The 16,429-nt window shown below is 48.9% G+C and overlaps 1 protein-coding gene across 3 annotated transcripts in view; it reads left to right on the top strand.

Moving 5' to 3' along the window:
• The window catches only part of Slc36a1 (solute carrier family 36 member 1), a 42,759-nt gene extending 27,611 nt beyond the window's left edge, over nucleotides 1–15,148 (top strand). For 2 of the 3 annotated variants that reach the window (XM_008851867.3, XM_008851866.3), the window contains exons 10-11: nucleotides 1,437–1,606; nucleotides 11,260–15,148. In XM_008851867.3, coding sequence (XP_008850089.1) covers nucleotides 1,437–1,606; nucleotides 11,260–11,531 — 442 coding nt within the window. In that variant the 3' untranslated portion in view covers nucleotides 11,532–15,148. The remainder of the gene's footprint in view (nucleotides 1–1,436; nucleotides 1,607–11,259) is intronic. The other variant, XR_003846898.1, reaches the window with a different exon arrangement.
• The last annotated feature ends 1,281 nt before the right edge of the window (nucleotides 15,149–16,429 follow it).

Below are 16,429 nucleotides of genomic sequence, written 5' to 3'. Positions count from 1 at the left end.
TTCCCCCCCCCCCCCCCCCCCTCCAGCTCAGCAGCTCTCTGGAGGGCTCAGGCAGCTTTGGTCAGAGCATGGCCCCAGCTGGCCTAGAACTTGCTATGTAAACTGGGCCGGCATTGGATTCACAGAGATCTGCCTGCCTCTGCCTCCTAAATGCTGGGATCAAAGTCAAAGGTGTGCACCACCATACTGCCTGGATAGCTGAATTTCTTTTCCACAGAATTTTTATTATCTACACTTAGCAAGTGAGTTTTTTACCAGATTTAATTTTCCCAAGGGTGTTCTCATTGCCTCTAGGTTTTAAGTTCCACTGCAGAGCTAGCCGGTCCTCGCTGTACGCATAAGACATTTAAATCAATCCCAGGAGAGGCCAGAAGCTTTCCTCATTGCTCAGGTCTGATAGACCATGGAGCTCAAGCCAGGTCCAGAAGCTCTGTGCCCTGGGGTCATAGGTTGGGAGTGCCCCACGGTAAGCGTGTGGCAGAAAGGCACCTCTGTTGGGGTGAGGGGCCTGTGTTCCTTCCCATGATTCCTCCCTGACCATGAGCTGATTCTAAGGAGCGTCATATTGCATGGGAAGCAAAGAAGTAGGCCTGTTAGGGTCTAATAGTTTTTCTGAGGACTTTTATTGTTGAAAGGATATCTGCCTGTGCACATAGTAGAGATTCCAAATATGCAAAGGATGTACAGGGAGCGTTTTTACCACACTCCATCCCTCATCCCCACATTGCAGTGTGTCGCTCTGAGGTACTTAATGTGTGTGAGGTGTTTAATGGGGGAGGGGGGTTGTTTCCATTTTTCCCCTTCTGACAGATTGTAACGCTTGGCCTATACCATTCTGCTCTGTGCTGCCCCTCCCCCATACTTGGAGCTAGTTCCTCTGTCAGCACCTGAAGGTCTGTCTGCTGTGTTTATGAGACAGCGCCTCAGTTAGCCCAGGCTGGCCTCAAACTCACTATATTCAGAGTCTGGCCTCGAACTCCAGATCCTCCTGCCTCCATCTCCCAAGTGCTGGGAGTTTTAAGTGCTCCTGGCTTGCTGCCTCATTTTTAAAAGCTACATGGAGGCACTATTTGTATTTAGTGTGTTTGTGTGTGTGTGTGTGTGTGTGTCTCGCTCATGCATGCATGTGTGCATGGCAGAGGACAACTTGTGGGAGTTAGTTCTCACCTTCCACCATGTGAGTTTGGGGGGCTGGAACCTGGGTCATCAGGCAGGTGCCATCACCCCCTGAACCATCCTACCTGTTTTGACTGCACATTTTTGTGAACATGTGCAAGTGTGTCTCTGAGATAAACCAGGCTGGGAGCTTGTGGATCTGAAGGCTGTGTGGGTCGGTGACCTTGACCTGCGTCTCCAGGGCTCAGGAGCCACATTGCACTCAGTCTGGGGTGCAGAGCGTGCCGAGCAGGCTCCTGAGGGCACCCCATCGTCTGCAGGTTGTACCAGTCGGTGAAGCTGCTCTACTCCATAGGCATCTTCTTCACGTATGCGCTCCAGTTCTACGTCCCAGCTGAGATCATCATCCCGTTCTTTGTGTCCCGGGCACCTGAGCACTGCGAGCTGTTGGTGGACCTGTGCGTGCGAACTGCGATGGTTTGCCTGACATGTGAGTAGAAGGCGAGATAATTGCTGTGTTGGCTTAAAGTCTGGAGGACACCTGAATTACCCCATGAGAACCTGGCACACAGCTGCACTGCTGGCGGGGAGCGTGAAGAAACAGTTCTTGGTGCCCTAAAGAACCCAGGACTGAGGGCGTGTTTACAGATGTGGTCTAAGTGCAATGGGGTAAATGCACTGTTACCATCCCATCTAAAATGGGCGAGCATCTAAAACCCACTGCAGAGGGCTGGGGATGTGGCTTAGTTGGTAGAATGCTTGCCTAACAGGCATGAAGAACCTGGGTTCGATCCCCAGCACTATATAAATTGGGCACAGTGGCACATTTCTGTAATCCCCTCTCCTCCCTACCGGGGAGGGGTAGGAGTTCAGGGTCAGCCTGGGTTATATCATGAGACCAGGGATGGACGGATAGAACTTCACCTGTGTGAAGGACTGGTTACTTTAATTGAAGATACATGCTTATTTCAAATAGTTCATTTTGAGATGGGGAGACAATCTTAGGTATTTTTGTATATTAGTCTTCAAATGCCTGGTGAGTAACCTGGCTGTTTATCTCTGTATCTTCTCACCCACAACCCTCCGCCAAAGGGATTGAGTTAGAAGTTGAAGTAAGGATATGGTAAGACTTTTTAAATTAACGTTTTCCCCCCTCTCATAGCTTTTGTGTGTTAATAGGCCGGGAACCTTGTGGACAGATTGATCCAGTTTTTTATTTGAATTTCTAGGTGATTTTCAGTTGTTTTCCAAATTAAAGTGCTTGAAATATAAATTTGCTTATTTAATTTTGCTATATTAAGCTTTTTGATTGTTTTACTGGTTAGGGGCAAGAATCTTGTTGCTTATTCCATTGGGACCTCCTGGAAATTTCCTTTAATTATGTAGTCCTAGCCTCTATCTTTGGACTCATGATTAAGTTTATATAACTTTCTTCTCTTCCTCAGCCACAACCATCAGTCCTAAATAGAAATTTTATTTTTTAAAATTATTATTTGAGACAGAGTTTCTCTATATAGCCCTGGCTGGCCTGAAGTCTCTCTGTAGACCAGGCTGCCCTCAAACTCACAGAGATCTGTTGGCTTCTGCCTCCCAAGTGCTGGGATTAAAGGCCTGTACCACCTCACCCAGCGTGAATTTTAATTGCATGGAAGTTGAGTGTTTTTGAGTTGAAAGATGTGGATGTTGTCTAGGGTACTTGCTCAGACCTTGGACTGAGGTGACTTTTATTGGGCATGAGCAGGACAACGGGAGGCCGTCCACACCGTCCCAGCAGACACGAGGCCTGGATTAAGACCTGCCTCATGGTCAGCCCTCAGGCCACATGCTGCTTTTGTCCTCTTTGTTGTTGTTGTTTTGAGAGAGGTCTCAGGTAGCCCAGGCTAGTTTTGAACTTGCTATGTAGCCAAAGATGACCTTGAACTTCTAATCCTCCAGCCACCACCTCTCGATGTTGGGATTGTAAGTGTGCACCATCATGTCTGTCACTTTTGTGACACCGTCACTTTTGTGCTTTTGAGACAGTCTCATATGTGCCTTGAACTCAAAACAATCCTCTTGCCTCCCCTCCCGTGTACTGGGATTATAGGTGTGAACTGCCAAACTTGGCTCACCCTCCTTTAACTTCAAGCAGAGCACAGTGAGTAGGACAGCCTTGTGGGTAGGCCAGTCTTGTGGGTAGGACAGCCTTGTATAGGACAGCCTTGTGGGTAGGACAGTCTTGTGGGTAGGACAGCCTTGTGGGTAGGCCAGTCTTGTGGGTAGGACAGTCTTGTGGGTAGGCCAGCCTTGTGGGTAGGCCAGCCTTGTGGGTAGGACAGCCTTGTGGGTAGGACAGCCTTGTGGGTAGGCCAGTCTTGTGGGTAGACAGCCTTGTGGGTAGGACAGCCTTGTGGATAGGCCAGCCTTGTGGGTAGGACAGCCTTGTGGATAGGACAGCCTTGTGGGTAGACAGTCTTGTGGGTAGGACAGCCTTGTGGGTAGGACAGCCTTATGGGTAGGACAGTCTTGTGGGTAGGCCAGCCTTGTGGGTAGGCCAGTCTTGTGGGTAGGACAGCCTTGTGGGTAGGACAGCCTTGTGGGTATCTATACAGAAAAAACTCCCTAGGTGACTTTGCTCTTCGAATTTGACAGAGAACAGTTTTAAGGATTTCTTCCAGGTTGGGGCTGGCACAGGGCAGAGGGTGGGCATCTGGGGTTCCCTCAACCCTGCCGAAGGCTCCTAGCACCCAGAACTCTGGCTTCTTCTACCCACATGTCTGGCTTCTCCTGTGACTCTTTGGCAGATGTCAGGTCCTCCCCTGGACCAGTGTGGAAACAGCCCGGGGGACAGCTCAGCTAGGGCAGGCCTGGAGTGACTGGAGGAAGGGAGGAACATGATGGTCCTTGCTTCCTCATGAGACACTGTGGGTCCGAAGGCCATCCTTTGCAGCAGCTGTGGAGGCACTCAGTTGTGTTCCCTGGTGGATGGATTAGCTTAAGTGTCAAAGAGACCACTTCTGTGTACACGGTGGCTTGTCACGTCAGCTCTGAGGGCCAGTTCTTGAATCTAAAGGGCATTGGAAGAAAGGATGTGGAGAGTTCAAATAACTTGACTTTCCCCAAAAACACTCTAGGAAAACTAGGTTTGTCTTTAAAATGTCCCTAAAGCAGCTGCCTTGCTTCCTGCCTGACTTACTTCTACCCCACCCCAAAGGAGGCAGCCATCCCTGGCTCCAGGCTTCATGTTGCCCTTAGACCCTCTTGACTTTCTGCATCTCTTTCCCCGGCTCTGTCTGGGGACCTACCTCCCTTCTTTGTGCTGAGGGACGCTCACAGGGCCCGGCAGTGTTTGATGTTCAAGTGCATGTGCTGTTCTCCCTGTCTGTCTCCTATGATCCGTTCTGGTTCAGCATCCCCTGAAGGGAGATAGCCCCTTCGTGCTCTCCGCCTTCCCTGGAGACTTTGAAGTAACTGCAGGCGTCGGTAGAGGCCCTTCGGGTGTGGATGTGCCACAGTGTTAATTTTGTCCTCCGCTCCTGCTCTTGTGGTCTGAGGTCTGTTGGTGAATCATGTCTTTGTTTTCAATGGTTCCCAATGCGTTTTAATGGCAGTCTGTTTTTATCTCCATCTCTGATGCTTTCCTCACTTTTCTTCCTCTTCCTCAATCTCTGTTTCTAAGGAAAACAGGGAGGGTTTGGGCCAGCTTCAGGTTTAAACCCCACTTGGAGTTCATCTTTCGTTCTCCCCAACCTCCGCGAGGGCTATGTGTCGCCTGTTGCAGACTGCCGTTGAGAGTGAGGTGTTCATCTCAAGTTTTCCTATGGGGCAGGATGCACACCCAACTCATATGTTTGGAAATGAGCTAAGCCGGGCACCGTAAGCCCAGAGCTTGGGAAGGAGAGCCCGTGGGGGACTCACTTCCCCTGGGGGACGTCTAGAGGCCTGGGCTGAAGGCTGTCTGGTCTTCCTTAGGGCACTAAGCCAGTCCTGCAGCAGTTGGCCGTAATTCTCTTGGTGTTGGCCTCATGAGTTAGGTGTGAGAATTTCAGAAACCTATTGGTGAGTTGTAATAACACCAAACTGTCAGTGAGCAGGCTTGTTTGGGCAAGTCTGTGTAGCTGTAGAACATCCCAGCCAGGCAGATCTTATAGAAGTTTCTAGATCAGAATAGGAGGGCTTCTCGGTATCTGACTACTTCTCATACTTCAGTCTTCTGCTACAGTGAGGAAGGGCAGCATCATTAGTGAGCAAACTTTCAGTAAGTTCTCACCGTCAAGCTAACGCTGCCTTTGCCCAGACTGTGCCAGAGCACGGAATGCTTGCTCCCCTCTCCCTCTTCCAGTCCTAAGTTAAATTCTTCCAAGGCTAACTCAGATATCACTGTCACTATCAAGTAGTTCCACAGTTGTTAGTCAGTGCCTTTTTTCCCACAATGCTTTTGACCTCAACTATAACTCTTCTATTACTTTATTACTATCTGAATCTCCACAACTCTGTAATTTGATTCCTAGACCATCAGCATTAACACTACCTGGGACCTCATTAGAAACAAAGACTGGGCCCTCTAAGATCTACAGGGCAAGCAAGATTCTAAAGCTTAACAAGATACTAGGTTTATATGCACATTTAGGCTTGAGAAACACTGGTTTATAACTGCCTGGACTATAAACCTTCCAATGGCTTTCTTCCACCTCTGTCCTGGGAGCCCTTCATAAAACTCAGGACCCATGGTGAGCATGGTAGCACATATCTGTAACCTGGCATTTGGGAGGTTGAAACAGGAGGACTATGAGGCTAGCCTGGGCTACATAGTGAGACTTTGGTGAAAAACGAAAAAAAAAGGCTGGTATAGCTCAGTGGTAGAGCATTTACCTAGCATAAGCAAGGCCCTGGATTCACTTCCCAATGCTGAGAGAGGGGGGAAAAAAGGAAAATAATAAAAACTTGATACCTAAATGTCTTCCTCTGAGTTGTTTTATTTTGTTGGTTTTTGAGACAGGGTCTCCCTGTAATCCCAGCTGGCCTGGAACTCAGAGAGATCTGCCCGCCTCTGTCTCCCAAGTGCTGGGATTAAAGGTGTGCACCTCCACACCCGGCTGGTAGATTTTAAACTATTCCTATAATGTTAGACATGGTGGGGTGGTAGTTTCCTTTGCTTTTGTAATTTTTTGTCTTTTTTTAATTGCATTTTTGCGATTTGCATACAATATGATTTGATGGTGTTTAATCTCCTCCTCTATCTGCACCCCTCCTTAATGCCCTCTGCCCAATTGAATGTTCGCTGTATATATGTATATATATAATAAGGTCTATACAGTCTAATTTGTTCTCAATGTCCTTCATTCAGTGTGGGTCCATCTACTGGAGCCTGGTTAACCTGCCAAGAGCCATCTGTTGCCAAAGTTTCCTTAGGTGGGGCTGGAGTTTCTTACCCACTTCCCCATGTCTGTAAGCCTGATATCATCAATATCAGGCATGAGCTCCATCCTATGAAGCAGACCTTAAGTAGAGAGTGGTTGGTTATGCCCACAATATTCCTGCCACCCTGCTCTGGTGGGCACATCTTATCAGGCCAGTTGTTACTGTAGTTCCCAGGATTCACAGCTGGATGAAGTTGATGACTATTTTTCCCTTCTGTAGCAGGCGTAGCGCCCTCCAGCACTATGGATGCTAGCCAGTACAGATGAGCCTCTGACATCAGCACCAACTTGATTTCTCCTTGTTCCTTCTACAGCTTATGTATGTAGTGTCTTCAGAAATAGGTTTTTTTCTCCAAGTCCCCATCAAATGAACTTATATATTTGTTCAAGACCATTGTGAATTTTGGAGGTGAACTTCTAAACACTGAGAAGTAACACAGTGGTTTTACCAGCACTAATCACATTCTGGGCAGCACAAGCCACCCACCCCCAGAGCAAGTGTGAGTGTGTGTTCACTCTTTTGATGGCTGCTATTTCTCTGTACATAAGTCAGAATTGAGTGTATTGCCTGCATGTATGTGAGTGCACCCATGTCATGCAATGCTGTGGAGGTCAGAAGAAGGCTTCAGATTCCCCTGGAACTTCAGTTAAGGACGGTTCGTAGCCACCATGTGGGTGCTGGGAATCGAATCCAGGTCTTCTACAAGAGCAGTCAGTGCTCTTAATCACTGAGCCATCTCTACAGCCCCTTTATTATTTTTATTTTATGTGTATGAGTGTATTGCGTGCATGCAGTAAGAGTGCCCATGTTGTACAATGCCCACAGAGGTCAGAAAGGGCATCAGATCCCTTAGAACTGGAATCATAGATGGTTGTCAGCTGCCGTGTGGGTGCTGGGAACTGAACCCAGGTCCTCTGCAAGAGCAGCCAGGGCTCTAACTGCCGAGCCATCTCTCCAGCCCCTCGTTCTGTTCTTTCATTGCCATGTCAGACTTTGCAGTTTAGGGGTGGCGCCTGCCAGGGTAGGGAGAGGGGCTTTGTGTGGCCCTGTGCCTGGCTTTAGGAGAGATGCTGGAGGCCTCTCAGCCTCTCTGGTGAGGCTACAAAGCACACTTCTCTTGTATATATTGTGTAGTAGACACAGGAGTGAGCTTTCAGTCTGCTCATCAAACACTGGGGGAGGTGGAGATGGGGTTGGGAGGGTCAGCTCCTGCCAGGCTCCTTTCGTCTGATGGTGAAGGCTTTGGTTCCCTCTAGGCTGGCACATGAGGAGTAACTGGCACTCTCTTGGCACACGACCAGTGGACCAAGAGCTCCCTTTCAGCACAGCCATGTGTTTCTGGGAGAGGAATGTGGTTGCTATGCCAGGCCACATAGTCAAGGTGCATCCCAGCACCCAGTGAGCTGAGGGCAACACCCAGGACACGTTCCTGAGCAGGCCAAACCCAACTGTGCATGGATGAGATACCCGTGATTCTTCAGTTCAGTACCTTATTTACAAGTCAGCAAGCAGACTCAAAGTGGGGAACCTCAGTGTCCTGGGCCACATGGCTTGTAACAGCATGTACTGTTGTGTGGTCCGACAGCTTTGTCATGTCCTGTGTGCTTTTAGCACTCTATATATGTGTATTCTATGATACGTGTTCATATGCATGCTACTGGGTTTCATAAGGATGTTTTCAACACATATGTAATGTGCTTTGAGCCTCCCCCCCGACCCCATTAGTCCCTTGGTTCCCCCAGACAGCTCCGTTTCTACTTCACGTCATATATACAGATGGGATTTTATGCCCTATTTGAAGTCTAGGCTCCATGCACAGTTGCCCTCAGCTCACTGGGTGCTGGGATGCACCTGGACTATGTGGCCCGGCACAGCAGCCACATTCTTCTCCCAGAACACATGGCTGTGCTGAAAGGGAGCTCCTGGTCCACTGGTCGTGTGCCAGCCCTGAGGGAATGAGAGACAGCACGTGATATTGTCAGAGACTGAATTCGCTTAATTTGATGATCTTCGGGTACATTTATTTTTCCACAAGCGATATAATTTGTTTTTCTGCTGGAAACGATTTTATTGTGTATAGATATTTTCTTTATCCATTTTTCTATTGCTGGATGTCTAAGTTGGTTCCATAACTTAGCTATTGTGAACAGAGGGTAGAGGAGGGGGATGTGATCAGAATACATTATATACATGTATGGAAATACAATGAAACCCATTTTATGTGTAAATAATATATGCTAATAAACCATTGAAAAACGTACACCTGTGATATGTTGACTTGCAGTCCTTTGGGTCAGTACCCTAGGTGAGTCATGTGGTTGATCTAGTTTTAGGGTTTTTAAGCCCCCCTCTCTGCATAATGACTGTGAAGCCTACATTTCCATCAGCATTGTACAGGTCCCTTTTCTCTGTGTCCTGGACAGCGTTGGTTACTTGTTTTCTTAGTGACTGTTACTCTGCCTGGGGTGAGATGGAATCTAAGTGTACTTCTGACATTTCTCTGATGACTGATGAGGTTGGAAATTTTTTCACATGTTCACTGGCCACTTGTATTTTCTCTTTTGAGAACAGTCTTTATTTTATTAGCTCATTTATTGATTAGGGTTTTTTTATTTTATTTTCTGAGTTCTTTGTATATCCTAGGTATTAATTCTCTTTCAGATGTGTAGTTAGCAAAGGTTTTCTCCCATCTTCTCTTCACTCGAGTTTCCTTTGCTGCACAGAAACTGTTCACTTTATGAAACTCCTTTTGTGAGTTGTCGGCTCAGTCCCTCAGCATTAGAACGCTTTTCAGAGCACCCGCGTCTGAACGCAGTCCCAACGTGTTTCCCTGGTTTTTCCTCCAACAGTTTCTCAGTTGTAGGTTCTACATTAAGGTCTGTGATCCAGTCGGAGTTGGTTGTTACGCAGGGTGAGACCTAGGGATCTAGTTGCGTCCCTCTGCATGTGGATACCCAATTTTCCCAGTACCTGGGGTTCTTGCACTGTTCCAGTGATCTGTGTACCTGATTCCATGCCAGTACCGTGCTGCTTGTATTACTATGACTGTGGTGTAACTTGAAGTCGGGCACAGTGGTACCCAGCCTTGTTTTTATGTTTGTTTCCTTTATGGGTTTTTGTTTTGTTTTTGCTTAGGATTGCCTTGGCTTTGGGAGGGGGTCTTTTGTGCTTCCGTTTGCATTTTAACATTATTTTTTCTATTTCTGTGAAGAATGACATTGGAATTGGAATTTGATGGAGATTGCATTGAATCTGTAGATTGCTTTTGGTAATACAGCCATTTTTACAATGTTAATTCTGCCAGTCTGCGATGGTAGGACTTTCCGACTTCTAGTGTCTTCTTCAATGTCTTTAATATTTAAAACTTTTCATTGTAGAGGTATTTCTCATCCCTAGTTAGGTTTATTCCAGGGCTTTTTGTTTTGTTTTGTTTTGTTTTGTTTTGTTTTGTGATAAGGTTTCCCTGTAGCCCGTGTTTTTTTGGAACTTACTATGTAGACCAGGCTGGTCTTGAACTCACAGAAATCCGCCTGCCTCTGCCTCCCAAGTGCTGGGACTACAAGCGTGTGCCCAGCATAAAATGTTTTGTTTTGTGATAAGGTTTCCCTGTAGCCCGAGCTGTCCTGGAACTTACTATGTAGACCAGGCTGGTCTTGAACTCACAGAAATCCGCCTGCCTCTGCCTCCCGAGTGCTGGGACTACACGCGTGCACCACCACGCCTGGCGAGGCAGTTCTCTTAAGTGCTTGACATGAGTTGGTAGTCGGGGAGTGAGAAGGACCTGTCTGTTGCTGAGTGGGAGGCTGGGTGCTCAGGTCAGAGCCTGCACCCCCCGGCCACATTCCTGTAGCCCTCCGTGAGCTCAGTTTCCTGACTGCTGCCTTGTGTCTGCTTCTACCCCTGCAACTCAAGGAGCAGTCACTCTGCGACTGACACCAGGCATGGGGAGACCCAGACGCTAGAGTGGGTGGGTGGATTTGTCCAGGTCACCCAGGACAGCACCACACAGAGCATCAGGTCTCCCGTGGTGAGAGCACCCCAGGGGCTCCCCTCTAGCGTCTTACACATTCCACTGCAAGTCTTGCGGGGCGTCACCAGCTCTGTCTCTTCAGACCATTGGTCACTGGCAAGGCAGGTAGGTTCAAAGCTTGTACTGTGCACTGTCCAAACGCTTGGGGTCGGGGGAAGTTCTGGGAATTGTCCTGCTTGGCAGAGTGGAGAGGTGGGACTTGCTGGAGGGCAGTCTACAGGCAGAACTGCTGGACTACCCTGCTGTGCAAACGCAGTGTGGATGGTTTCATCACAGTTTCTTTCTGGGAGAATTGCTGATGGGAATGTTCCTGTCTCCTCGGCGCATTTGTGGGTCCATCAATGTGAGGGAGGTGAGCACTCCCTCAGAAGTGGCCTGCTCCCTTTTCTCCATCCCTCCCGCCTCTGGAAGAGACAGACCGTCTTAGAATGTAAGCTGGTTGGTTTTCTTCAAAGACAGACGTCCAGTTGGGAGAGTGATGCATACCTGTAATCTCAGCACCTGGGAAGCTAAGGCAGGAGGGTCTGAAGTTCAAGGGCAGCCTGGGCTTACATAGTAAGACCCTATCTCAATTTTAAAAACCAAGGATTAGAGCCAGAAGACCGTGGTATTTCCCATCATAACATGGACAGATGCTGAATGTGCTGGCTGGGGAGCTGATCTCTTCCTGCCCTGGGCAGTCTTGCTCATGTGTGTCCTCCCTCTCTGTGCAGGTGTGTTGGCCACCCTCATCCCCCGCCTGGACCTGGTCATCTCCCTGGTGGGCTCCGTGAGCAGCAGTGCCCTGGCCCTCATCATCCCGCCCCTGCTGGAGATCATCACCTTCTACTCGGAAGGCATGAGCCCCCTCACCATCCTCAAGGACGCCCTCATCAGCATCCTGGGCTTCATGGGCTTTGTGGTGGGGACCTACGAGGCCCTTGCTGAGCTGATCCAGCCGAGGAGCAGTCACATCACCACCCACTCCCCCAGTGCCTTCATATAGGAATCTGGGTGTACCCCTACCCCGTCCAGCCTGTCTCCAGAGCCTCTGGTCTAGCCTCTGGAGAAAGGCAGGGTCACTGTCTGAGCACTGCTCCACCTGACACTGGCCCCAGGGTAACCTGAGCTATATGAGGCTGAGGTCTGGGAAAAAAGGGGTAGCAGACACTTGAGGTACAACTCGTGACGGGTGCTGTTGCCGCACATTTGAACCTAGAACTTTTCACCACCGGCTCTCATCCCTCCTCCTCCCTCAGCACTGGCCTCCCTCTTCAGACCCACCTTACCTAAATTATTCCTGTCGCACAGCTCACTTTATTTAAAAACATTCATATCCCACGCCTCACGGTTTTTTCCTTTCCTAGGTCAGGCCTGGATTAAATAAGTGGAAACTTCTCTTTTACAAAACCGGGCCTCTTCCTCATCCAGCTTCCAAATACCCTACTTCTCTCTTCTACCCAAGCCATGTCTTGGAGACCTAGGAGTTTACAGCCTGCCCCACTCGCCCAAGATTTTCATCGACTGTCTCTGGCTTGGGTGAAGCCCAGGCCACCTCTCCCCTCAATTCCTCTGTGCAGGTCACAATAACATCCTCTTGATGCCGTTAGTTTTTCAAAGAAAATGACATGCTGCCTGGATAGAAGATATTTATAATTTATTTAGGCCTAGGCTTGGTTATGGACTCTGACTTCAGACCTGGCATGGTGACTTAGTTCCCCTCAGTATTGGCACCCCACTTCTGCTGTAGAGAAAACTGTCCAGGGAATGGTGGTGTCAGCCCTGTGCCCCCTTGATCGATGACTCAGACGTCGGTTTTGTTTTTGTTTCTGAGACAGGGTCTCACGTAGCCAAGGCTGGCTTTGGACTTGCTGTATAGCCAAGGATGACCTTGAACTCCTGATGTTCTAGCCGCCACTTCCCAAGTGCAGGGATTGCCAGCATGCACCACCAAGCCTGGCTGGCTTGGAGTTCTTAAGCAAGAGTCTGTAAACGTATACCTCCACGGGAGATCTGAATGTGGGCTCCCGTTCATGCGATTGAATCCTCATGGGACTTGGGAGGTACTTGCCAGTATGCTGGGTAGGGATGGGGTGGCCAGGTGTCACAGCTTTCTGTTGAGGAAGACTCATGTTTACTTCTCAGAAAGTCATCCATTATAGGTAAGGAACCAGACTGGCATTCAGGGCCTGATTTCCCCTTCATAGACACTATGCACAAGATCACTCGTTTACAGTTGCTGGGGAGAGGACAAAGACTGTTCCCTGCCCCCAAATGCCTGTTTCCTGGGCCTCAGAGGAACCGCTGAACACTAACTGTGGCCTGTGTCTGTCATGTAGTGCATCTCCGAGCATCTCAGAGTCCCGGGTCACATTCAGATTGAGAGGCAAACTTCAGAGGTAGCTGAGAAAGATCCCCTGGCCTGTTGTTGTTCACCTGTTGGTGTGAGGATCTGTGAAGGGCATTGGCTGGCTCCCCATCTCTCAGTTGAGTGGGTGTGCGTGCACGTGCGTGTGTGTGACAGGATTTTGTGTCTTCACTCTGGTCACTGGGCTCTCACTCACCTAGAGGTCGGACTTACCTTGAACCTTGGTTTATGTAGAAGAGAATGCATTTGAAGTTGGGAGGGCCTTGACGCTGAAGCCCTTTCCTGCTGTTCAGAGACAGCTGAGTCACTTCAGATGACGGGATGAGAAGGGTGGCCTCTCAGTGTAGCCACTGGCCTGAACAGTGTGGGCACGAGGACGCGCTGCTTGCCCACAGGATGGCGGCGCCTCTCATCCCTCTGCTCACTGGCATCTCTAATAGGTGCCTCTGTGGCCAGGTGCAGTTTGCAGGCTCAGACACTGGCCTGCCATTCCAGGCTCAGGTACCAGCCTGGCTTTAGTGAGAAGTCGCAAGCCGATGGAAGGGGCCAGGCTTGCGTTCCACCACGGCATCCTGCACTGAAGCTCCTGTGGAGAGGTGGTCCTGCCGGGTAGCTTCTAAGGCTGAGACCCAATGCAGAAGACAAGTTGTGTCTTCAGGGCCCCTGGCCCTGAGGGCGTGGTGCAGAGCCTTCCGTAGCATTAGGCTGTGGCAGTTGCCTGCACCCTTTTTGACCTCTTGCCTGTTCTCCTGAGGCATGGGCAGTTGGTAGTGTGACTCTTTCAGGAAAGTCCGTGCCTTTTTGGTTGGACACTAGGCAGCTGTTAAGCTTGGAGTCAGGTTGGAGGATGAAGCCCATCCCCTGCAGTACACGGCTCTGGGGCAAGCTCAGCCTCTCTTCTGCAGCCCCCAGGAGCCCCGAGTCAGAGCCCTCTTGGCATCCCCTATGCCAGTTGGTACCAAGCTCTCCCATGTCTTGCTATGCGCTGACTGGCCCCTTGCTGATGACAGATAAATAGAAGTCAGATTAGAGCAATAACCAAGAATGAGGCTGCGTCCAGATGCCCCAAGAGCAGACATGCTGCCCTGTCCCTGTCGGTCCCTCCATTTCAGCCCCGGATTCCCAGGAACCCAGAGGTGGTGCCCAAGAGCCACTTACAGGCTCTGTGCTCGGAGGCTGTTGCTGGATGTGGGTCCCAGCTACTAAGGGGTAACCTCTTGGCATCAACTGGGAAGAGTGTGGCCCATCTGTGCTGTCCTCTCTGCCACCCATCAGTGGCATCATTTATTTATATTGTGCCTATCCGGGCCAGAGAGGTGTGGCCTGGAGCGTGGGTTAGTTAGTCCCAGGCATGGGCAGGTGTTTGCTGGCCTGCCATCAGGAAGTTGAGAGTTTCAGTGTGATCTGTAGCCTGAGGTGGATCAAACCTTTGGAGAATCCTGCCCTGTCTTGTCCTGCTCTTTTCGCCTCTCAGATCCTCCCCTTCTGCAGTGTCATTTTTTCACACTACAGCTTTGCATCTGTGGGAAGTGCAGAGCTCAGATCAGATCATGTTTACATCACTATATTTCCTTCACACAACAAGGACCCTGGACCTGGGGTTTGCTCCCTTCCCTGAGTAACTGGCTTACTGGGATGGGAACCAGACAGAGTGGCAGGCCATGGCTATCAGGAGGGCAGTGCCAAGTCTGTCTCCGAATTTAATTTTCCAAAGTACATTACAAATCACAGAGACCATTCGGGGAAAAGCAAGCGACCTGATCTGTCTCTTAAACTGAGGTCAGTACTTTAAGGCTCCTGGCCCCCTGCTTGTACCAGCTCCAGCCTGGTGGGGCTCTTTGCTTTTCTGTGGATCCTGAGTCATTCCCTGGCCAGAAACATAGATGGTGCTTAGAGGTCGTTATTGGAGAAAAGTAAAAAATGAGGCTGGAAGGTGCTGGGTGTTTGTCCTGATCTTTGGTTTGAATCGAGGTGACGCTAGGCAGCAGTTTCTTTCAGTGAACAGTAAAAATCCAGTCAGTATCGTAAACTCCGTCAGTGGACGGACAAATATGTGGAACAAGAAGACTTAGCACACGGCAAATCTTGAGAACTAGACTGTGCCAGCTGCCATGTGTCTGCACAGCTGTGCATTCCAGGGTGGTGTGCAAAGATTGGGGCGTACCAGAGCTTGGAGATCTCCTTTGGGGTTGCTCACATGGGTCTTGTGTTAAATTTCTCCACTTCAATAAATGAATTTTATTTTTTATTTTTGAGAGATTGCAGTCTGTGTCTGTTTTCACACTTTAAAAAAATCCCTCAGATCTCTCTAGATTATGCTAAGTGTTCCTACAGGGGGTAGTGCCAATGGCAGGGTTATCTGTGGAATGGAGTGCTGCCTGAGAAAGGGTCCCACTTCCCTAAACAGCCTCATGATTCTCCTGAAATCCCATTTTCAGTGCTGTCTGCCCATATCGGATAACTCCACTTAAGTAGCGTGGGCTTGTATCAGCCTGGTTTTTCAATCAAATAGTAATGTAGGTGTTGCTGTGAAGGTAATTTTGTAAATGTTAATATCTGTAATAGCCGACTAATAACTAAGTAAAAATGATCCTTACTAATGTGGGTGGGCTTCAACTGATCTCTTGAAAGTTCGGATTCTTAAAAGTTTTTTTTTATACTGTTGAAAGTTTGGATTCTTAAAAGTTTTTTTTATACTTATGTGTATGTATTTGTATATTAGTATGTGCACGTGCATGTTGGTGCCCTCAGAGACGAGAAGGCGGCATCGGATCCCCTGGAGCTAGAGTTACTGGTAGCTGTGAGCCACCTAATAGAGGCGCTGGGAACCAAACTAGTCCTCTGCAAGAGCAGCAAGTCTCTTAACTGCTGAGCCGTTTCTCCAGCCCCGAGTTGAAAGTTCTTAAACTGAGATTTCCCTGAAAAGGAAGGAATTGTGCCTCTCTGAGCATACATTATCAGCTTGTGAGTTTACAAACTTGACCAAAGTCAGCCTCATTTTGAATTTTACACCTGGCGGGCCCACGGGCAAGCCAATTTGTTAATGTGTCTGTTTTGTTTTTATGCATGCACATGCACACGGTGTGTTTACACAGAACGGCTTCTACATCCCCGGGGAAAGGAACCTAAGGAGACCACTACTGTGTATTCACTCCGTCATTAAAGTTGGCTGAAACGCCGTTATGTGGCGCATCCCTGCCCGTCTTCCCCCCATCCCCCTGTATACACACGCACTGAGTTAACACAAAGACAGAGCCAACCTCTCCAGGCCACTAGCTGTACAGAGAATAGACATGCATCGAGCTTTTTGGTTACAGAACTTAAGTATCTCAACCATCCCTTGTCTTCTGTTTAGAAGGAGGGAGGAGCCTTCATCATGGATTGTTGCAAGGGTTAGAGGGGATGCCAAAAAGATGCCATATCTAAGGATAGAGGGATTAGGAAACATGTTTGGAAATATTAGTTGAAGGAAACAAGGTCGTTCTGTTTGATCTGCTGTGCATCCAGTCATTACAGTCCTGTCTTGCTCACCAATT

Source organism: Nannospalax galili, unplaced genomic scaffold, assembly GCF_000622305.1.
Source record: "Nannospalax galili isolate Female #2095 unplaced genomic scaffold, S.galili_v1.0 scaffold706, whole genome shotgun sequence".
NCBI classification, from domain to species: domain Eukaryota; kingdom Metazoa; phylum Chordata; class Mammalia; order Rodentia; family Spalacidae; genus Nannospalax; species Nannospalax galili.
The sequence above is the reverse complement of the archived record's forward strand: the minus strand, read 5'-3'. Positions and strand labels throughout refer to the sequence as shown.